At 35.8% G+C, this 24,080-nt stretch overlaps 1 protein-coding gene across 15 annotated transcripts in view; it reads right to left on the bottom strand.

Moving 5' to 3' along the window:
- Nbeal1 (neurobeachin like 1) overlaps positions 1–24,080 on the bottom strand; it is a 205,019-nt gene that overhangs the window by 78,329 nt on the left and 102,610 nt on the right. For 14 of the 15 annotated variants that reach the window (XR_012447349.1, XM_074071453.1, XM_074071448.1 and 11 more), the window contains 5 exons: positions 23,619–23,794; positions 22,690–22,843; positions 22,272–22,400; positions 17,373–17,678; positions 17,134–17,283 (listed from right to left, as the gene is read on the bottom strand). Coding sequence is in view for 14 of the 15 variants with exons in the window: in XM_074071453.1 (XP_073927554.1) it covers positions 17,134–17,283; positions 17,373–17,678; positions 22,272–22,400; positions 22,690–22,843; positions 23,619–23,794 (915 nt within the window). In the remaining variant the exon portion in view is untranslated. The remainder of the gene's footprint in view (positions 1–17,133; positions 17,284–17,372; positions 17,679–22,271; positions 22,401–22,689; positions 22,844–23,618; positions 23,795–24,080) is intronic. The other variant, XM_074071461.1, reaches the window with a different exon arrangement.

Below are 24,080 nucleotides of genomic sequence, written 5' to 3'. Positions count from 1 at the left end.
GTTATATCCATGTGAATTTTAGGATTAAAAAAAATTCTGGAAGAATGCCTTTGGAGTTTCAGTAAGGATTACACTGAACTTGTAGATTATTTTCAGTAATATGGCCAATTTAACAACATTAACTCTACTGATCCATGAACATGGAAGTCTTTCCATAGTCTCCTGTCTTTCTCAATTTCTTTCTTCAATGCTTTATAGTTTCCATCGTAGAAGTCTTTAACTTTAGTTAAGTTTATGCCTAGAGGGTTTTTTATTAAGGCTATTGTGAATATGATTGCTTTCCTGACTTTTTTTTTTTTTTTTGAGAGAGTCTCACTATTTAGCCCAGGCAGGTCTCAAACTTGTGATCCTTCTGTCTCAATCACCTGAGTGTTGGAATTAAAGGCATGAACCACAACACAAGACCCTGTGACTTCATTTTCATTGAGTTCATTATTGGTATGTAGAAAAACTAAAGATTGGGCCAGGTATGGTGGCACACAACTGTAATCCCAGCTACTTGTAAGACAGAGATGGGGAAAACACTGGTGAGATCGCATCTTAACAAAAAAGCCAGATGTGTTTATGCATCTCTGTAATCCCAGCTACACAGGGGGTATAGGTAAGAGGATAGCAGTTTGAGGCCAGCCGCAGGCAAAAGACATAGGATCCTATCTGAAAAATAGCTAAGGCAAAAAGTGTTGGTTGGTGTGGTTCAAGTTGTAGAGTGCCTACCTAGTAAGTGTAAGGCCCTGAGTTCAAGCCCCAGTACCACCAAAAATTTTTGTATATTGATTTTGTATCCTCATAATTTGCTGAAAGAGTATGTCAGATCTAAGAGACTTCTGGTGAAGTCTTCAGGGTCTTTTTACACTAGGATTATATCATCTACAAATGGATAATTAGACTTCTTCCTTTCCTGTTTCTACTTTTTTTTTATTTCCCTTATTGCTCTGACAAAGACTGCATGCGTTACATTGCATAAGAGAGGGGAAAGTGGACACTCTTGCCTAATTTCTCCTGTTAGAGGAAATGATTTTGGTTTAATATGGACAATTTGTTTGATATACATACACTTTATCATGTTGAGATACTGTTCTATTTCTCGTTTCTTCAGGGTTCTTATTATGAAGTGATTTAAAATTTTGTCAAAGCCTTTTTCTACATCTATTGAGATGATCATGTGATTATGTTCTTGCTTCTACTTATGTGCTGTATTACATTTATTGATTTGTGTATGTTGAGCCACACTTGCATTTCTGGTATGAAATCAACTTAATCATGGTGTATGATCTTTTAATGTATTGTCTGTAATGATTTTATTGAGGATTTTTGTAACTATGTTCAAGAAAATTGGTTAATAGCTTTCTTTTTCTTCTATCCTTATCAAGTTTGGGTATCAGGGTAATTCTGGCTTTAAGGAATGAGTTTGGAAGTGTTCTTAACTGTTCTATCTCATGAAACAGACTGAGGGGTATTGGTGCTATTTCTTCTTTGAAAGTCTGGTAGAATTCAGCAGTGAATCCATCTGGTCCTGGGCTCAACTTCATTGTTCCTTATACTTCTATTTAAATTTTTTTATATTCTCTTGGTCCAATTTTTATAGGAATGTGTCTAAAACTTTATCCATTTCCTCTGCATTTTCTAATTATTTCAAGTATAATTTCCCAAAACACATCTTAATGATCTCAGGATTTCAGTGCTATTTGTTATAATTTCCCCTTTTCATCTCTAATTTAATTAATTTGGGTCTTTTCTCTCTTTTGGTTAGCTTGGCTAATGGCTTATCAATTTTGCTTATCTTTTTAAAAACTGACTGTGATCCTTTGTAATTTTTTTTGTTTTTCAGTAATTTTTATCTCTGATCCTTATTTCTTTTCTCTAATTTTCTTTACATTTATTTAAAACATATTTTCCTAAAATCATGAGATTCATCATTAGGTTACTGAGATTGCTCTAATGTTTTTAAAAGTAGTACACATAGCTATAAATGTTGTTCTTAGAACTGCCTGTGCTGCATTAAACATGTTCTAGTAAGTGGTGTTTTCATTTTCATTTGATTCAAATGCATTTCTAATTCCTCCCCAATTCTTCAATGCCCCACTGATCATTCAAAAGTATATTGTTTCAACTTCATGACTTTGCATAGTTAATGTTGTTTTTCTTACTATTGACTTCTAATTTTATTCCATTTTGACCTGATGAGATACAAGAAATTATTTGTTTTTTTATTTGTTAAGTCTTGCTTTATGGCTTAAAATGTGATCTACATTTGAGAAGGTTCTGAATACTGAGAAGAATGTGAATTCTGAAACTGTTAAATACAACATTCTGTAGATGTTTCCTAAGTCCATTTGATTGATGGTGTTGCTTAAATCTGAGGTTTATTTGTTGATTTTTTGGGGGTTGGGAGTCTCGATAATCTAGCTATTGATAGATGGTTACTGAAATCTACTAGTATTATTGTATCTGGACCTATCTGCCCTTTATTTCCAGTTTGTTTTATGAAACTGAGTACACCAATGTTCAGTGCATATATATAAAAGTATTATGTCTTCTCTTTATAGTATGTAGAAATCTTATCTCCAGTCACTAATTTTGGAGTAAAGTCTACTTTGTCAGATAAAAGTGTAGTTACCCCAGCTTGCTTCCAGATTCCATTTATGTGGAACACTGCTTTCCATTCTTTCACTTTTTCTGTGGTACTGGGGCTTGAACTCAAGGCCTACACCTCAAGCCACTCTACCAGCCCTTTTTTTGTGATGGGTTTTTTCAAGATAGGGTCTCATGAATTATTTGCCCAGGCTGGCTTCAAAGTGTGATCTTCCTGATCTCTGCCTCCTGAGTAGCTAGGAGTATAGGCATGAACCACCGATGCCCAGCCATTCATTCACTTTCAGTCTGTGTAGGCTTTTGGTAGTGAGGTATATTTCTAAAGGACAGAAAATGGTTAGATATTGACTTTAAATGCAATCAGCCAGACTGAATGAGTCTTTTAATGGAGAGTTAAGACCATTTACATTTAGGGTTATTATCACGAGTACTTGCTGATTTCCTTAATTTTGTTGTCACCACAAACTCACTTGATTTGAATACTGTGTACTTCTTTCTTCCTATTCATCTTAGAGGTTTGGTGGATAACAGAATAGGTAATGTCTGATTCTTCCCTAATCCTTGTTTATTCTTCTCAAGAAATTTATTCTTTCTTGAGCCTAGTCCTTGTGAATGTCTTTCTTCTTCATTTCTGAGTAGGATTTCATTAAGTATCTTCTGCAATGCTGATACAATGGTTACCAACTGCTTTAGTTTCTGCTTATCTTGGAACGTCTTTATGTCCCTATTAATTTTAAAGGATTGCTTTTCTGGATACAATAATAATGGCTGGCATTAATTTACTTTGAGGGCTTGAAATGTATCATTCCATGATTTCCTGGCTTTTAGGGTTTTTTGCTGAGGACTCCAATAAACCTACCTTTGCAAGTAAATTGGTGCCTCTCTCTTGCAGCTTTCAATAATCTTTGTTCTGTACGCTTAGCATTTTAACTATAATGTGACATGGAGCTTGGGTGTAGCTAAAGTGGCAGAGCACCTGCTTAGCAAGTGCAAGGTCCTAAGTTCAAACGCCAAAGAAAAAACAAAACAAAACAAAACACCAAATGCTACATGGAGAGGTTCTTTTCCTGTCATGCATATTTGGAGTTCTAAATATCTCATGTACTTGGATGTCAATATCTTTCCCTAGATTTGGGAGATTTTCTTTTATAATTTCACTGAATGGGTTTTCTATACCTTTGTATCTTAGCTCCTTCCTCGTCAGGAACTTTCATAAGTTTCGTGTCCTAGTTGTGTCTCTTTTTTATAATTGCTTTTTGAATGTAATAATTTTCAACCTTGTCTTCAATCCCTCATAATTCTTTCTTTTGCCTCATCTAGTCTTTTGATGATGTTTTTCAGTAAGTTTCTAAAATTTGATTTATTGAGCTTTTCATTTCCAAGATTTCCATTTCTTTCAGAATCCTCTCTGGTGAATTTGTCACCCAACTCTTAAACTGACTTCTTTACTTCATTCATCTATTTCTCTCCTCTTTGGAGAGAAATCCTCTGGAGAGAGGTCTTCTTCAAGGTCATTGACCCTTTTGAAAATTAGACTTCTGGGGGGAAGGGGCAACGACCTGCTCTCTGAGGGAACTTTTAGTAAACAAAGCCTGCAGAGGTAGCCAGCAGGCACACCCCTCCACCAGAGAAGGGAACAGCAGCAAGAAGCTGTCTCCATGGGAACTTTTAGTAAAAGCTGGCAACAGTAGCTGGCTGACAGTAGGCAGCAGATGAGCTATTGCCTGAAACAGGACAGACAGTGGTTCACAAAGCTGTCTCCTGACCCAACCACCTGTTGAGACTACGACAGAGCTATTGCTTAAATACCTACAACAGAACTGCATGCTGAAGGAGTAATGCCAGCACTACTAATACTAAAACTTCATTGCTTTTCAACCTGGGATTTAAAAAATTTTATTCATTTATTTATTTTTGTTTTTAATTTTATTCTTTATTTATTATTCTTTTTTCTTCTTTCTCTTTCTCTCTAAATGCTTGTTTAGTTCACTGTTGGTTACTACACCATCTCTTCCTGTTTATTTCTTTGGTCCTCTATTTTTTTTTCTTTTCTCTCTTTTTCTTCTTACTCTTTCCTTTTAGATCTCATTACTTTTGCTATTGTAAGCTAGCTAATACTAATTATACATAGAACAAGAACAGTAACAGCACCAAGTGGAATAAAGGGAAGACAGAAAAGGGATGGAAACCATTCTCCTCCCAAAAATAAATTAGTACAGGAGTCAGAGGGAAATAAAGAAAATGGATACCCAGTTCCAGACCCCAACAAAACAAAGACAGACTATCCTAAGGAAACCAACGAAGCCCACAAGAACACCCTGAAAGAAGAAATCTGTGAAATCACTAATTTCATGGAGATGATACCAGACAAGGTCAACGAAAACATACAGGAGGCACTCAAGAAATTCCAAGACAATAAAAACAAAGAATATGAGAAGACAAAAAACAAATACGTGAATTCATAGGAGCCCTAAATAAATACCAAAGTGAAACAGAGAACACCATACATAGAGAGATAAGTGAATTAAGGATGAAAACTGACAATAATAAAGAGGAAGTGACCCATGATATGGAAAACCTCAGAAAAAAAAATGAAACAGAAATACAAAACACAGTGGAAGGCCACTCCAGTAGACTAGAACAAGTAGAAGACAGAATCTCAAAACTTGAAGATGAAATAGAAATTAAAGGAAAAACCAAAGAACTATTACTCAAACAACTCAAAACCTGTGAAAGGAATATGCAAGAACTTATTAACTCCATCAAAAGACAAAACCTGAGAATCATGGTTATTGAAGAAGAAGAGGTGCAAGCAAAAGGAATTTGTAATATAGTCAACAAAATAATAACAGAAAATTTCCCAAATCTAGAGAAAACTATGCCCATACAGGTAGAGGAAGCCTCCAGGACACCAAACAGACTTGACCAAAACAGAACTACCCCACGACATATTATCGTTAAAATAATAAGTACAGAGAATAGGGAAAGAATATTGAAGGCAGTAAGAGAGAAAAAACAAATAACATACAAAGGTAAACCCATCAAAATCACAGCAGACTTCCAACAGAAACATTAAAAGCAAGAAGCGCATGGAGTGAGGTTTTCTGGGCACTGAATGAAAATAACTTCAACCCTAGGATATTCTACCCAGCAAAAACTATCATCCAAAATAGATGGAGCAATAAAAGTCTTCCATGATAAGCAGAAGCTAAAACAATGTATGACCACCAAGCCACAACTACAAAAGATTCTTCAAAGAATCCTGTACACAGAAAATGAAAGCATACAAAAACATGAAAGGAGAGGCAGTACCAAACCACAGGAGAAGAAAAGGCAAGAAAGTAGAGAGTGATTTAGCTGCATACAATCAAACCCTTAAACAACAAAGACAACAAAATGACAGGAATCACCACATACCTATCAATACTAACACTGAATGTAAATGGACTTCATTCCCCCATCAAAAGACACCATTTGACAAACTGGATTAAAAAGGAAGATCCAAAAATTTGCTGCTTACAGGAGACCCATCTCATCGACAGAAACAAGCACCAGATTAGGGTGAAAGGCTGGAAGAAGATTTACCAAGCCAATGGTCCCCGAAAACAGGCAGGAGTAGCAGTACTTATCTCGGACAAAGTAGACTTTAAACCTACATTGATCAAATGTAGGTTTAAGATAAAGAAAGACATTCCATACTAATAAAAGGGGAAATACATGAGAAGGAAATAAAAATTAACCTATATGCACCCAACGTGAATGGACCCAGTTTCATCATACTCTGAAGGACCTAAAAACATATATAAACTCCAACACAGTGGTAATGGGAGACTTTAATACCCCTCTATCACTAATACATAGGTCATCTGAACAAAATAATCAATAAAGAAATCCTAGATCTAAATCACACCATAGATCAAATGTACTTAGCTGATGTCTATAGACTATTTCATCTAAATTCTGAACAATATACATTCTTCTCAGTAGCACATAGAACCTTCCCCAAAATTGGTCATATCTTAGGGCACAAAGCAAGCCTTAGCAAATATAAGAAAACAGAAATAATACCATGCATTCTTTCTGATCACAATGCATTAAAACTAGAACTCAACAACAAAAACAATAGTAAAAAACATGTAAACAGTTGGAAGCTGAACAACACATTGCTCAATGGTCAATTGGTCATTGATGAAATAAAAGAGGAAATTAAAAGGTTCCTGGAAGTTAATGAAAATGACTTACCAGAACCTATGGGACACAGCAAAGGCAGTCATGAGAGGAAAGTTTATAGCCTTGAGTGCATATATTAAAAGGACAGAAAGATCTCAAATCAATGACCTAATGCTATATCTTAAACTCCTAGAAAACCAAGAACAAGCAAATCCCAAAACAAAAAGAGGAGAGAAATAATAAAAATAAGAGCTGAAATCAATGAAATAGAAACAAACAAACAAACAAAAACCATACAAAGAATCAATGCAACAAAAAGTTGGTTCTTTGAAAAAATAAACAAGACTGATAGACTCCTGGCAAACCTGACTAAAATGAGGAGAGAAAAAACCCAAATCAGTAAAATCAGAAATGCAAAGGGGGAGGCAACAACAAACACCAAGGAAATCCAGGAAATCATTAGAGACTACTCTGAGAACCTATAGTCTAATAAATTTGAAAATCTTGAAGAAATGGACAGATTTCTAGATATGTATGACCATCCAAAATTTAACCAATAGGACATTAATCACCTGAATAGATCTATAACACAAAATGAAATTGAAGCAGCAATAAAAAGTCTCCCAAAAAAGAAAAGTCCAGGACCTGATGGATTCTCTGCTGAATTCAATCAGACCTTTAAAGAACTAATACCAACCCTCTTTAAACTGTTCCACAAAATAGAAAAGGAAGGAAAACTGCCTAACTCATTTTATGAAGCCAGTACTACACTCCTTCCAAAACCAAAGACACCTCCAAAAAGAAGAACTATAGGCCAATCTCCTTAATGAACACAGATGCAAAAATACTCAATGAAATAATGGCAAACCGAATTCAAGGACACATCAGAAAGATCATTCACCACGACCAAGTTGGCTTCATCCCAGGAATGCAGGGTGGTTCAACATATGCAAATCAATAAATGCAGTACAGCACATTAATAGAAGCAAAGACAAAAACCACTTGATCACCTCAACAGATGCAGAAAAAGCCTTTGACAAGGTCCAACACCACTTCATGATAAAAGCTCTAAGAAAACTAGGAATAGAAGGAAAGTACCTCAACATTAAAAAGCTATATGTGACAAACCAACAGCTAACATCATACTTAATGTTGAAAAACTGAAACCATCTGACCTAAAATCAGGAACAAGACAAGGGTGCCCACTACCTCCACTCCTATTCAACATAGTACTGGAATTCCTTGGAGCAATTAGGCAAGAAGAAGAAATAAAAGGAATACAAACAGGTAAAGAAACTGTTAAAATATCCCTATATGCAGATAATATGATCCTATACCTTAAAAACCCAAAAAATCCACCCAAAAACTCCTAGACACCACTTACAGCTTTATCAAGGTAGCAGTATACAAAATCAACTTACAAAAATCATTAGCTTTTCTATACAACAACAATGAACAAACTGGGAAAGAATATATGCAAACAAGTCCATTTACAATAGCCTCAAAAAAAAATCAAATCCTACGAGTAAACTAAACAAAGGATGTGAATGATCACTATAAAGAGAACTACAAACCCCTAAAGAAAGACATCAAGGAAGACTACAGGAGGTGGAGAGATCTCCCATGCTCGTGAATTGGTAAAATCAACAAGTAAAAATGGCTATACTACCAAAAGCAATCTACATGTTTAATGCAATTCTCATCAAAAGCCCAATGACATTCATCACAGAAACTGAAAAATCTACCTTAAAATTCATTTAGAAACACAAGAGACTGCGAATACCCAAGGCAATACTCAGCAAAAAGAACAATGCTGGAGGTATCACAATACCCGACTTCAAACTGTATTACAAACCAATAGCAGTAAAAACAGCATGGTACTGGCACAAAAACAGACATGAAGACCAGTGGAACAGAATACAGGACCCAGATATGAATCCACACAACTATGCCCATCTCATATTTGACAAAGATGCTAAAAATATACGACAGAGAAAAGACAGCCTCTTGAACAAATGTTGTTGGGAAAAGTGGTTAACCATCTACAAAAAACTGAAACTAAATACATGTTTATCACCCTGTACTAGCATCAACTCAAAATGGATCAAGGATGTTAATATCAGACCCGAACTTTCTCAAAAGAAGAAATCCAAATGGCCAAAAAACACATGAAAAAATGCTCACCATTCCTAGTTATAAAGGAAATGCAAATCAAAACCACACTAAGATTCCACCTCACCCGTTAGAATAGCCATCATTAAAAACACTACTAACAACAGGTGTTGGCGAGGATGTGGGGACAAAGGAACCCTCATACACTGCTGGTGGGAATGCAAGCTGGTGCAATTACTCTGGAAAAATATTTGGAGGCTTCTTAAAAATCTAAACATAGATCTGCCATATGATTCAGCAATCTCACTCCTGGGGGATACACTCAAAGGAATGCGACACAGGTTACTCCAGAGGCACTTGCACAGCCATGTTTACTGCAGCGCTATTCACAATTGCAAGGTTATGCAAACAGCCAAGATGCCCCATACTGATGAATGGATTAAGAATATGTGGTATTTGCACACAATGGAATATTACTCCGCCATGAAGAAGAATGAAATCTTATCATTCGCAAGAAAATGGATGGAACTGGAGAACATCATTTTGAGCGAAGTTAGGCAGGCTCAGAAGACCAAAAATTGTATGTTCTCCCTTATATGAGGACTTTAGATCTAGGGCAAATGCAGCAATGTGGTTGGTCTTGGGGCACATGATAAGGTGAGAGCACACACGGGAGGTATGGGGATAGGTAAGAAACACAAAACATGACAGCATTTGCTTTTCCCACTTCAGAGGAACTAATACAGAAACTTTATAGCCACAGAAGTCAATATGAGAAGGGGATCAGGAACTAGAAAAAAGGACAGTTAGAGATGAATCAACTTAGAATGTAACACATTTGTACAAGGAAGCAATGCTAGGAATCTCTCTGTATAGCTATCCTTATCTCAACTACCAAAAATGCTTTGTCTTTCTTATTATTGCTATGTCTTCTCTTCAAGAAAATTAGAGATAAGGGCAGAATAGATTTTGCCTGGAAGTGAGGGGGGGTGGGGGGAGAGGAAGGGGGCGGGGAATGGGGGGAGAAATGGCCCAAATAATGTATGCACATATGAATAAATGAATAAAAAAAGGAAAAAAAAGAAAATTAGACTTCTGAATTATTTTCTGGCATTTCAACCATTTTGCTATCTTTGGATTTGGTTATTGAAATGTTGTCCACTTTAGGAGTTACATTGCCTTGCTTTGCATATTTCTGTGTACTACGTTGCATTTTATACATTTGTTGGGATGATATCTCTTCTACTTTTATTCAAATCTATGGTTTGAATCTTAAATGTCCCATAAAGGTCATGTGATAAAGGCTTATTCACCAGTCTATGGCACTATAGGAATGTTTCGGTAACTTTAAGAGGTGGGGTCTAGTTAAAGTTAGGACACTGGAGGCAATATTGGGTTCTTGACCTCTTGTGGTGTCTTTGCTTCCTGGCTGCTATGAGAGGAACACACTTCCTTCACCACATGATTTCACCATGAAGCACTGCCTTACCACAGCCCAAATTAACATGGATGGAAACCAGTGAAACCATAAGCCAAAATAAACTTTTTCCCATATCTTAGGTATTTTGTCACAGTGATAGAAAGCTGATTAACACAAACACTAAGTACTAAAATGAAAATGAGCTTATCCTGCCAACCTAGAACTCTCCCTTGTAAAAATATCATTCAAATGTTTGGTTTCTGTTTCCTTTCAGGACTTAAAGGATGCCCTTCCATTGTCTGTTAATTTCCATAATTATTCTTGTAAAAACAAGTTCTAAAAGCTTTTATATTTGGTGTTATTAGTATATTTAATTGTAGCTATTCTAACACACCAGTAATGGCTTCTCACTGCTGTTTCCATTTGTATTTCCCTAATAACTAATAATTTAAACATCTTCTCATGAATTTGTCATCTTCTTTGTTAAAGTGTCATTTCAAATTATTTTGTGTGCTGTTCAACTATATTGTTGCTTTTTATTGGTGAGATTTTTAGAACTTTTATCTATATTCTGGACACAACTCTTTTGTCCATGAAGTTATTTGCAAATATTTTCTTCCAGTCCATGACTTACACTTTTTACAACAGCATCCTTCAAAAGGAAACATTTCCAAAATTTGGAGGCTACTTAAAAAGCTAAACATTGATCTACCATATGATCCAGCAATACCACTCTTGGGGATATACCCAAAAGACTGTGACACAGGTTTCTCCAGAGGCACCTGCACACCCATGTTTATTGCAGCACTATTCACAATAGCCAAGTTATGGAAAAAGCCAAGATGCCCTACTACTGACGAATGGATTAAGAAAATGTGGTATTCAATGGAATTTTGTGCAGCCATGAAGAAGAACGAAATGCTATCATTCACTGGTAAATGGATGGAATTGGAGAGCATCATTCTGAGTGAGGTTAGCCTGACCCAAAAGACCAAAAATCATATGTTCTCCCTCATATGTGGACATCAGATCAAGGGCAGACACAACAAGGGGATTGGACTTTGATCACATGATAAAGTGAGAGCACACAGGGAGGTATGAGGATAGGTAAGACACCTAAAAACTAGATAGCATTTGTTGTCCTCAACTCAGAGAAGCTAAAGCAGATACTTTAAAGCAACTGAGGCCAATAGGAGAAGGGGACCAGGAACTAGAGAAAAGGTTAGATCAAGAAGAATTAACCTAGAAGGCAACACACATGCACAGGAAATCAATGTGAATCAACTCCCTGTATAGCTATCCTTATCTCAACTAGCAAAAACCCTTGGTCCTTCCTATTATTGCTTATACTCTCTCTTCAACAAAATTAGAGATAAGGGTAAAATAGTTTCTGCCGGGTAGCGAGGGGATGAGGGAAATAGGGAGGGGGTAGAGGGGTGGGTTAGGTAAGGAGGGTGTGGGGGAAGGGGGTAGAAATGACCCAAACATTGTATGCACATATGAATAAAAAATAAACAAATAAATAAATAAATAAAAATTAAAAATAAAAATAAAATAAAATAAAATAAAGCAAACATTTCCCATTTTGATCAAGTGCAGTTTGTCATTTTTCCTCTTATATGCATGTCTTTGGTGTCTTATATAGTTACTCTAATCCAATGATCATATTTTTTTCTAAAGAATTTTTTCCTATGATTCCTTTTATACAGTTCATAGGTTTAGACTTCACATTTGAGCCAAGGTGGTATTATGAAAAACAAAACCAAAAGCAAAAGATGTCCACTTACTCAAGTATAAGCAGTTGAAAGGAACACTGATTCTTTTTAAATTATTGTACCCTCAAATTTTTTTCCTATGTTTATCTCCATTGGCTTATGCATATATTCTTTTGCCAATATCACATTATTTTAAGTAGTGAGTCTTTAAAATATTTATTACAATAGTAGTGTTACTTCTCCAATTTTATTCTTCTTCCCCAAAATTGCTTGGGTTATTCTAATTCCTTTCTCTTTTCATATAAATTTTATAATTGACTTCTCCTTGTATATAGAGAATATGTCTAAAAATTTTAATAGTATTGCATTAGATCTATTTTCTTAGACTGATCCTATTTAAGAGCTACAGCAAATAAGATATATTTTTTAAAAATCCAGTTTCTCCCAGAGGCACCTGCACATCCATGTTTATTGCGGCACTATTCACAATAGCCAAGTTATGGAAACAGCCAAGATGCCCCACCACTGACGAATGGATTAAGAAAATGTGGTATCTATACACAATGGAATTTTATGCAGCCATGAAGAAGAACGAAATGTTATCATTCGCTGGTAAATGGATGGAATTGGAGAACATCATTCTGAGTGAGGTTAGCCTGGCCCAAAAAACCAAAAATCGTATGTTCTCCCTCATATGTGGACATTAGATCAAGGGCAAACACAACAAGGGGATTGGACTATGAGCACATGATAAAAGTGAGAGCACACAAGGGAGGGGTGAGGATAGGTAAGACACCTAAAAAACTAGCTAGCATTTGTTGCCCCTAACGCAGAGAAACTAAAGCAGATACCTTAAAGCAACTGAGGCCAATAGGAAAAGGGGACCAGGAACTAGAGAAAAGGTTAGATCAAAAAGAATTAACCTAGAAGGTAACACCCATGCACAGGAAATCAATGTGAGTCAATGCCCTGTATAGCTATCCTTATCTCAACCAGCAAAAACCCTTGTTCCTTCCTATTATTGCTTATACTCTCTCTACAACAAAATTAGAAATAAGGGCAAAATAGTTTCTGCTGGGTATTGAGGCGGGAGGGAGAGGGAGGGGGCGGAGTGGGTGGTAAGGGAGGGGGTGGGGGCAGGGGGGAGAAATGAACCAAGCCTTGTATGCACATATGAATAATAAAAGAAAAAGAAAAAAAAATCCAGTTTCTCATTGTTTATTGCCAATCTATAGAAATACGATTAAAATTTGTGCATTTATTTTATCTTCTGCAACCATGTTAACCTCGCTTATTAGTTAAAGATTTTTTTTTTTGTGTGGTACTAGGGTTCGAACTCAGGGCTTCACATTTTTGAGGCAGGTGCTCTACAACTTGAACTACACCTCTAACCCTTTTTGCTATGGTTATTTTGGAGACAGGGTCTTGCTCTTTTGCCCCGGCTGGCCTGGACTGAAATCCTATTTTAAGCTTCACATCATTGCTGAGACAATGGGTGCACCACCGTGCCCGCTTTTTTTTTTTTTTTTTTTGACCTGCTGAGATGGGGTCTCACAAACTTTTTTCCCAGGCTGGTCTGGAACCACAATTTCCCAATCTCAGCCTCCCAAGTATCAAGGATTATAGGTGTGAGTCACTGACGATGTGCTTAACTAAAAATGTTTAGACTTGTAATCCAAGTTATTTGGAAGGCAGAGATCAGGAGAATCATGGTTTTAAGTCCAGCCCAGGCAAAAAAAGAAAATTAGTGAGGCTCCATCATCTCAACCAAGAAGCCAGGTGTGGTGGTTCACACCAATAATCCAAGCTATGTAGGAAATATATGCAGGAGGATCTTGGTTTGAGACTGGCCTAAGGCAAAAATAAGATCCTATCTGAAAAATTAGTAAAGTCAAAAAGGGCTGGAGTGTAGCTCATGTGGTAGAGCACCTGCATAGCAAGTGCAAGGCCCAGAGTTTAAAAAAATACTAAAGTGTTTTGGTAGATTCCTGGGAATTTCTACATAGGGAATTATGTTATCTGCAAATAGATTTGTTTGCAAATAGCTTGTGTGAAAACCTTTTTTTTTTTTAACTAACTTTTTTTACTACATCTGTTGAAGTTTACAACAGGATAGTGACTAGACGTGATGAGAGTGGCAATTTTTGCCTGCTTCCCTATGTGGAGAGAAAGTCCTCAATTTTTCACCTCTAAACATGAAGCTAGTTGTAGGGTTTTTGTAGAGGTCAAGGAAGTTCCTCTCTCCCACCTTTGGTCATAATAGATACTGGACTTTTGTGAAGTAATTTTTCTGCAAGTACTGATATGATAATGAAATCTTTCTTCCTTCCTTCCTTCCATACACACACACACACACACACACACACACACTCCTCTGTCTCTCTTCTTTCTCTCTCTCAGCGGTACTGGAGTTTGAACTCAGGACTCACACTTTCTAAGCATGCACTCTACCACTTAAGCCATTCCACCAGCCCTTTACTGTATTTGGTATTTTCTTTCTTTCCCTTTCCCTTCCCTTTCTTCTCCTCTCCTGTCCTCCCCTCCCTCCTCTTTTCCTTCTTCCCTTCCTTCCCTCTGGCAGTCCAGGGTTTGAATTTAGTGCCTCTCACTTGCTAGGCAGGCACTCTACCATTTGAGCCACTCTGACAGCCCAAGGTGGGAGTGGGGTTTGAATTCAGGGTTTCTCACTTGCAAAGCAGACCCTCTATCACTTGAGCCACACCTGCAGTCCATTTTTGTTCATGTTATTTTGGAGATGGGGGGTCTCAAGAACTATTTGCCCAGACTGGTCTTGAAGTATAAGCCTCCCAATCTCTGCTTCCCAAGTAAGTAGGATTACCGGAGTGAGCCATCAGTGCCTGACCTGTGTTGGGTATTTATGAGATAAGGTCTTGCTTTATCTCATAAATAAAGTTGGCTGGACTCAACTCATGATCCTCATGATCTCTGTCTCCTGAGTAGCTAGGATAACAGGTGTGAGCTGCCTTATTTTTTCTAGACAGAGTCTCACTATTTAGTTCAGGCTGGCTTCAAATTCAAGATTCTGCCTCTGGCTCCCAGATGCTGGGACTACAGGCATGTACCACCAGGACTAACTGTAGTTTATGGTTGTTTTTTTGGTTTCTTTCAGATAACGTAGGGTTGTTTTGTTTTTTTGACAAGTTTATTACTATAGTCCCCTATGTTGACTAACAAATGTTTTCAAATGCTGAAAAAGCCATGCATTCTCAGGATAAGCTCCACTTGGTTGTGATATTATTATATATGTATATGTGTGTGTATATGCATGTATGTGGTTGTATTTTGCTTGCACCTGAGTTCCTGAGGGATGCTGGTCTGTAGTTTTCTTGTACTATTTTTGCAAGACTTCAGTGTGAGGGTAATACTGCACTCATTAAATGAGTTGGGAGGAATACTTCTACTTTTCTATTTTCTGAAGAGGTTGTAAAAAATTGGTATAGCCAGGTGCCAGTGGCTCATGCCTGTAATCCTAGCTATTCAGGAGTCAGAGATCAGGAAGATCACAGTTCAAAGACAGCCTGGGCAAATAGTTCACGAGACCCTATCTCGAAAACCCCTTCACAAAAATAGGGCTGGTGGAGTGGCTTAAGGTGAACGCCCTGAGTTCAAGCTCCAGTATGGCCAAAAAAAAAAAAAAAAAAATTGGTATAATTTCTCCATATATCTTCAGTTGAATTGCCAGTGAAACCACAGTTTCCCCTTTTGAAAGACTTACAAGTTTAACTATCCAAGTTATGTACTTATTTGTGAATTAGCTTTTAGATTTGTGTGTCAAGAAATTGATCCATTTAAATTGTCAAATTTATGGATTTATGGGCATAGAGTGGTCTGAAGTAGTCCCTTATTACCATATTGATGTCTGTAGAGGCAGTGATGATATTGCCTCTTTCATTTTTGGTCTAAATAATTTTTTTGCTTCTCTTGCTTTGCTTAGTCAACCTAACTATAAGTTTACCAATTTTACTGACATTTTAAAGAGGTAGATTTTGGTTTCATTGTTTTCCCTGTTGATTTCTCTGCTCTGTTTCATGGATTTCAGTTATCTTTGTTAGTTTCTTATGTATACTTGTTGTAAGTTTAAATTAATTTCCTGTTTCTAGCTTCTAAAGGTAGAAAATTAAAATTATGGAGGCTTTTAAATTTTTTTTTAATTTGAAAATCACATATTTTAATAAGATGCTTATCTGTAATCATATGCTTTATTTTTTTTTATTTTTCATTTTATTCATATGTGCATACAATGTTTGGGTCATTTCTCCCCCATTTCCCCACCTCCCTCCCTTACCCCCTTACCCCTTCCCTCTCTCCCTCTACCCCCTCGCTACCAGGGAGAAACTATTTTGCCCTTATCTCTAATTTTGTTGAAGAGAGAGTATAAGCAATAATAGGAAGGACAAAGGGTTTTTGCTGGTTGAGATAAGGATAGCTATACAGGGAGCTGACTCGCATTGATTTCCTGTGCATGTGTGTTACCTTCTAAGTTAATTCTTCTTGAACTAACCTTTTCTCTAGTTCCTGGTCCCCTTCTCCTATTGGCCTCAGTTGCTTTAAAGTATCTGTTTTAGTTTCTCTGCATTGAGGGCAACAAATGCTATCTAGTTTTTAGGTGTCTTACCTATCCTCATACCTCCCTTATGTTCTTGCTTTATCATGTGATCAAAGTCCAATCCCCTTGTTGTGTTTGCCCTTGATCTAATGTCCACATATGAGGGAGAAGATACGATTTTTGGTCTTTTGGGTCAGGCTAACCTCACTCAGGATGATGTTCTCCAATAAACTACTTTTCTAATACAAGCATATCCTGTTGTAAATTTTCCTCTAAGTACTGATTTGCATCTAACCTTCTTAGAGGTACCTACTAGTGGACTCTCAGCTTAATAAACTTTTAATATAATCATTATGTGCATAGAATATTTTATTATTAAAATTTTATTCAATTGTTACTGATCCTCTGGGTTTTTTTTTTCCCAATTCTGATCCAACTTTCAGATAAGACTAGTGCTTGTTTTCAAATTTCAGGCTCAGTATTACTCTTATTTGAATATCAAATGCTTGGAATCAACATAAAAAACTGGATTTTAAAACATTTAATATAATTTTTACCTGAAATTTGAGCTTGCTTTCCCCTCCTTCCCGGTCTCGTTTATGCATATTCACCATTAAGGCTTCATAACAATTCTTCCAATAAAGTGCCATGGTCTCATGACCATCATAAAATGTGTGAGCTTCATACTGCTTCATATAAGGTACAATCTTATTTAAAAAAGAATATAGAGAATGTGATATATGCTTTTATAAAAATAAATCAGTAGAAAATTTTACTGAAAAAACGTAAAACTTACATATTTTTCAATGTAAACTTGCCATTCATTTGAATTGCAATATTCTTGAAAATCTTCAAAAAATGAGGAACTACCATTGGTAAAAGGTAAAGAAGGCAGGTGTAAGTTCATGAAGAGTAGTTCGTAAATTTTGGAAACCAGAGTACGGACAAGGGGAATCAGAAATGAGTAGATTTCTGTTTGTTCCTTGATTGACTGACTGAGAACATGTTCTAGTTTCCCTAAAATGAAACATGCTTCATCCTGATTTTCAATAACTTTGGTTTGAAGAAGGGTATTCAGCTTAGCTGATGCCATTGCACAAACCTAGAAGAAAATACATTAGGTGATAAAAAGCAGATAAAACATTTAATGATAGCAAAGCATCTGCCTCACTCTTCAAGTTCCGAACTTCTATATATTGTCAGCAGTTGTGAAAGGTTTCATATCTAACCTATTTCTAAATGAATAAGTTAGAAGTTTCGTAGGTGTTGGCATAAAACATGAGGCTCTTGGGTCAGGAACAAAGATCTACATGAATAATAGCAGCCACAGTATCAGTATTTGAACTGGCTTTCCAAAGTACAATTCCCAGTGAAAGAAGATGATGATACCTGCATATAGACTATTTGATCAGAGGGGCACACCAACCACAAGGAACCCGAATCTTCTCTACTGGTCTGTGAGCTTGTGTGATCTTTCTCATGGACAGAGACATCATCTTTATCATATTGGACAGTAAACAAACCTGCTTTATGCTCTGGAGAGAGACGTAACCTATATCTTCTAAAGTTTTCCACTATATAATCTCAAAAAGAGTTCATTAACAAAGGCAGCAGAGCATCTAATGCACATAATACACAGAAATAAGAAATCACAGAGAACTGTCCACCAATAATGACTATAGGAAGAAGCACTATCTTTCTCTAGACATGGATAAGGTAGCATGCTAAATGCTGTTGGCAGCCATTTTGTGCCCATAAGAGAAGCGCAACACAATGAGAACCACAAATAAGTGGAACCAGAAGCATGATGAAAGCATGCCTTAAACTCATCTGAACTATGGAATTCTCAATTTTTGAGTCAATAAATCTTTATGAAGTCAGTTTGATTTCATGTTGTTCTTATTTGGAATCAACAAAATGTAAAGTACAGATATATAAGGAGTCTGAGTCTTTAATGAGAAACCAGTTCCCTTAAACCTAGTTATCCTAGTTTCCCAAGGAAAATATATACTTATACCATAAGTCCAGGCACAAAGAGTATTCTATATTACTATCAAGATTTGGTCATGGGCTACGAGTTTAGCTCACTGGTAGAATACTTGCCTAGCATGCAGGAATCCCTGGGTTTAATCCTTAGTATAAAAAAAAAAAATAAGATTTGGGTATAAGCCCCAATACAGAAATGTAAATTAAGTCCTTAAAGAGACATATTTTCTAAGCTAGGGAAAAATGTAAGCCTTAACCTCAAAGTAGGAAAACAATGATATAATTGTGCCTCCTTCTTCCTTAACCCTATATTCTTACTTTGAATCTTATTATAACACAAATGAAAAAAAAAGTAAAAGAAAAAAGAAGAAATTATTACAGCTTCACACCACCTCGAGAATGTATTTGTACCAAGCCAGGCATGGTGGCACACGCCTATAATTCCAGCTACTTGGGAGGTGGAAGAAGGAGATCATGGTTTGCGGCAAGACTGGACAAAATTAGAATGAGACACTAATCTGAAAAGCAAACTAAAATCAAAAGGCCTCAGCATGAGTTCTGAGCTCAATTCCTAGTACCAAAAACAAAAACAAAAAACAAAAAAAAAAACAGTATAAATGCCAAAACATAGTTGGCTATACAAACAGGTCTTTGCAGGCCAAGGTAACAAGTGACTTCAGGAGTCTTTCCATGCAAATCTTAACAAAGCAAGCAGCATTGCAGGAAATAATCGTTAAGATGGCTCAAAGCTTTAACTTCTCTACTAGAAAGTGAAGCATCTCTACCTTCTTCATATTCCCACCCCCAATTTAGACTTTGAATCTGACTAAAGAAACTTAATTCCAATAGAGGCTGATATGAAAGAAAACAAGTCGTAAGATCCCTACATCCAGAAAATAACAATGCTAATATTCTAGGCTTTTTTGTTATATATTTTCAAAAATACTGTGTATATAAAAAGTTAAGTATCTAGTGATTTGCTTTTGCCTTAATATTATGGCATAAAATAACTCTAAGTTCATATGTTTATTTAAAAGTATTAAGATACTCTTGATGAGTACAAGATAATTTAATTGGCCGTTTTCTTCACTTTGGATATATACGTACCACATACTCACATATATTACCTCTTCCCTACAGCTGTGTCCCCCATTATAAAGAGTACTGTATAATACAGTACTCTGAAGAACTACAAAAAGTATGGATACTCTAAGCCTCCTCCCTCCAAATTCTGAATTAATTACTATGGGTAATGTTCTATGTAGGTATTTATTAAAAAGCCCTTCTAGGTGATTTCATATGTATCCAGGGATGAGAATTACTGAGCTGAGACAACTAGAATAAGGAATCCAATCAACTAAAGAACATGGGCTGCACCTAAACACATAAATAACCATATAATCCTACTTCGAGGTAGGCTGGGAAACCTGTTTAAATACTTAACATGTATGGACCAAACAAAACAAGCTTGCTACTCAGATTCATTCTGCAGGCAGCTCTATTATAACCCTTATAAGAGATTTCTAACCTAGCCTTCAGGAAAATATGCTTTTATTTCTGAAAGAATGAAATTAAACAACAGCCTACTGAAAAACATTTGACATCACTAACTACTGGTAGATAAAGATAGTCTTATCTGTAGGTGATGTATTTGTTTATTTGTTTGTTGAGATGGTTCTCCCTGTTTGCCCAGACTCAAATGGTGATCTTTCCAATCTCTGCTTCCTAAGTAGCTGAGATTACAGGTGTGAACCACTGCTCCAGGCTTTTCTTTTTTTTGGGGGGGGGGCGGGGCCGGGGTAGGGGGAACATTACTGGTGTTTGAACTCAGGGCCTTGCTTTACTAGGCAGGCACTCTACCACTTAACCACACCCTTAGCCCTTTGTGCTTTGGTTATTTTTCAAACAGGGTGTCACTTTTAGCCCAGGATGGCCTGGACCCAAACTGTATTATTTATTCTTACCTTGTAGCTGGGATGACAGGTACATGCCACCATGTCTAGTTTTTTATTGGTTTAGACAGAGTCTCACTCTTTGCCTGGGCTGACCTGGAAGCTCAATCCTCTTAATGTCAACCTCTGGAGTAGCTAGGATTACAGGCCTGAAGGACCACCCTGACCTTACTTGTTCATTTCATGAGTATTTATAGAGTTCCTACTAAGGGAGGAGCACTGGTTATTTAATGGTAAACCACATCAACACACATTTTGTTTAGGAAAATTTCATCAAAACCATAACCCTGAGGGTAACTGTAAGTAAAATAAACAAACAAAAGAGTTCTTACATCTAAGATAAAAAACTACCTGGAGTGCTAACTGTAATTGCTTTAACAGTCATTAGGCTAATATTAATGAAAGGCAAAAAAAAAAAAAATGCTTGGGACATACTCAAGTTGTACAGTGTTTGCCTAGTAAGTACTAGACGCTGAGTTCAAATCACAGTACTGTTAAAAAATAAATAAATGAATAAACTAATTAAATTTCTTTAAAGGGAGAAACAAGGGAAAGTGATGGGGGCTGAATAAATCAAAATACATTATATGCATGTGTGGAAATGTCATAATAAAAGACATTAATTCGTACAATAAAAATTTAAAAAATAAAAAACATTTTGTAAAAAAGACAAAAAACTATCTTCACTCTATTTCTAGGTGAAGAAAAAGGAATACGATGATGGACATCTATGTGTATAATGACCGCAGTATTTTAAATTATTATCTTAGGGTATAATTTCAGTGTAAAATTAACAAAGATATAATCATTTTAAGGTTCTTAGTTCATATAATTTCAAATAGCATTTAAAAGATATATAATTCAAACTTCTATCATCTATGTGTCATTAATGTTCATTTTCTTATTCAGCATTTCTGAATTTCCAAGTTTTCTACAATGATACTTTTATGATAAAGAGGAAAAGGACTCTAATGAAAGTAACATGGAGAAATGAGTCTTAAATAATGGTAAGAGAAAGAAAAAGAACTCAGAAGTATACAAATGCATGAAAATTTCAGTTATGTGAAAAAGATTATTTGAGAGCCCGGTAAATAGCTATGGGGTACATATCATGACTATTCCAACCCAGGTCTCACGAGAACCCAACGTAAACAGAAAAATGACTGATAAAAATCCACGTGGACCTTTTCCAAACTTATACCTTATAATTTAAAATAGAAATAAAGAACATTTTTTGTGAACACATTACTCTTTATTTCTAAAATCTTATCTTTTTCTCTTAAATGAGTAGCATTTTAGGTAGTTGGTATTCAGTGAGTGAAAAAAATATGAAATAGAATCCAAAATTATGGATTACTAAAACAGCAAGAAAAAATCTGAAAGGAATAACTTAAAATAATTTTCCTAAATGAAAGAACTAAACTGAACATATATACATAGACTATGTGACTATGCAGGCTGTCCAGAATCTAGCAAGCTACACTATAGATGAGATGAGTAATGTTTGTAATATAAGCTATGAGTAATTTTCATGAGTAATGAAAACTTGAAAGCAACCTGGAGTCATAACTATGAGGAAGAGATAATCAATTAGCTGCCTCTCAAGCTCCTTTCTGATCTTATAAAACTGAAACTTTAAGGGAAGTCATCAATAGTTTTAGAACTGACAAAAGTATTGAAAAAGCATTAACATTTAGTTATTATATAAATAACTGCTGCACGCAAGTGTAGAATATATATTTTTAAAAAAGACAAACCTGCAAATTTCCCTTTCCAATGAATCCAAGAAGCAACTGGATCTGAATTTGGGAGAGTTTTACCCACACTGGACTCTCAGAATACCATACTGACAGACAGTCAAAGAGCAGCATGATGTCTTCTAAAAGCTATCACAAAGGAAAAATTGAGAAATAAAAACATTCAGTTTTTTAACATATGATGATGAATTTTCCCCAACAAATACAAACATATTTCAAAACTACTCAAATGTCCAGCTGGCAAAAGCCAAAAGAATCAGTCTAGTAATAGTTAACAAAATCTGTGACTATTCATGTATCTTATTCATGTTTATATTTATGATTAAGTATTAATACTCTAAAAAGAGGGGGGAATAAAATTCCATCTTTCAATTGTCCTTAACCTCCTAAAGTATAATTTTAAAGGCATACTACTAACCTTCTCAGTCCACATGTTTGAATTAACTAGTCCCTCTGACTGAAGAAAGTCCTGAATGATCAGCACGAGTCGGAAGGCATTTTCAGCAGTTACTGGATTACTTTTTGCTTCTCTGTTTTCTGTGACTGCCCATTCTAACATTTTCTGTAGCAATCTAAGTGTAAAATAAAGTCCTCTTAAAACCATTTTAAGCTAAAGAAGATACTAACATGAAAGAAAAAAGCAGTCATTATTGATAGCATTATATCAGAAGATACACTATCACTGGTAGATACTACAAAGATATCATGAAATGAATTTAATAATAATAGGTACTTTTTAATGTCTAAGAGTATCTATTTTCAATAAACTTAATATTAAAAGTTAAAATTACTTGTTTTGCAAGCCTATATAAAAGTTATGACAACAACTCACATTCCACTCTCTATAAGATATATAAAATAGTTTCTTAAAAATTTAGATATTAGGAAGATTAGGGAAGAAAGCCTTATTATGCTTTGGAGAGGCTTTGAGGAAAAACAAGTAATTCTGTACTGGTGTACTACTGTTATAAGTTCCATTATCTATAGGGAACCCTAAATACTTCAGACTTTTTCACGAAAACATTACTTTCTTCCCTTACCATGGAAATGCTCAAATCTGTACAAACTTGCAGAATATAATGTATCAAGTCACAAGATACAGCAGAAAACAATTTAAACAAGAAATGTGAAATCACTTAACACTCAAATTTTCTTACGATTTAAATCTCACTACTTCTATTTCTTTTTATGTTTTAGTAGGATGAAACATAGGAAAAGGAATTGAGTATAGCTTCTCCTTTTCTCCATGTCTACTGAATACCAAGTAAGTATTTAATAGCTGATATTATTTTAGATTTCTGCTCATTCCAAAAGGAGGGCAAACTGAATCACTAACTGAATGCTTACATTAGTTTTATTTCCTCTGATGGTCGAAGTAGCTCAATGGATATTCCTGGTTTAGTTAGTGCTGAAAACACTTGTCCCCGTTCAATCCAAGTATCATCATCAGATTTTTCTAGTCCCTTACACATTACATAATTCAAAATATCTGTTAGCAATTGAAGAAGATCCTCCTCACATCTCTGTTAAAAGGTAAATATTAAATTATCGGAGGAAGGAAGGGTTAAAAGCACATCATACAAATAATCGCATATACTAATAGTATATCTGGGGCTATTTTCCCTCTTTGTGACTGGGGTTTGAATTCAGAGCCTCACACTTGCTAGGCAGGACTCTACTGTTCAAGCCACTCTGCCCACAGTACATCATATTTTTAAAAATGTCTTGATGATCCTGGAACTTTAGTAAGCCCTGGCAGATACAAGATGCATAAAACATCATCTTTGTTATCAAAACACTAACAGGGCT

This window comes from Castor canadensis, chromosome 4, assembly GCF_047511655.1.
Source record: "Castor canadensis chromosome 4, mCasCan1.hap1v2, whole genome shotgun sequence".
NCBI classification, from domain to species: Eukaryota; Metazoa; Chordata; class Mammalia; order Rodentia; family Castoridae; genus Castor; species Castor canadensis.
The sequence above is the reverse complement of the archived record's forward strand: the minus strand, read 5'-3'. Positions and strand labels throughout refer to the sequence as shown.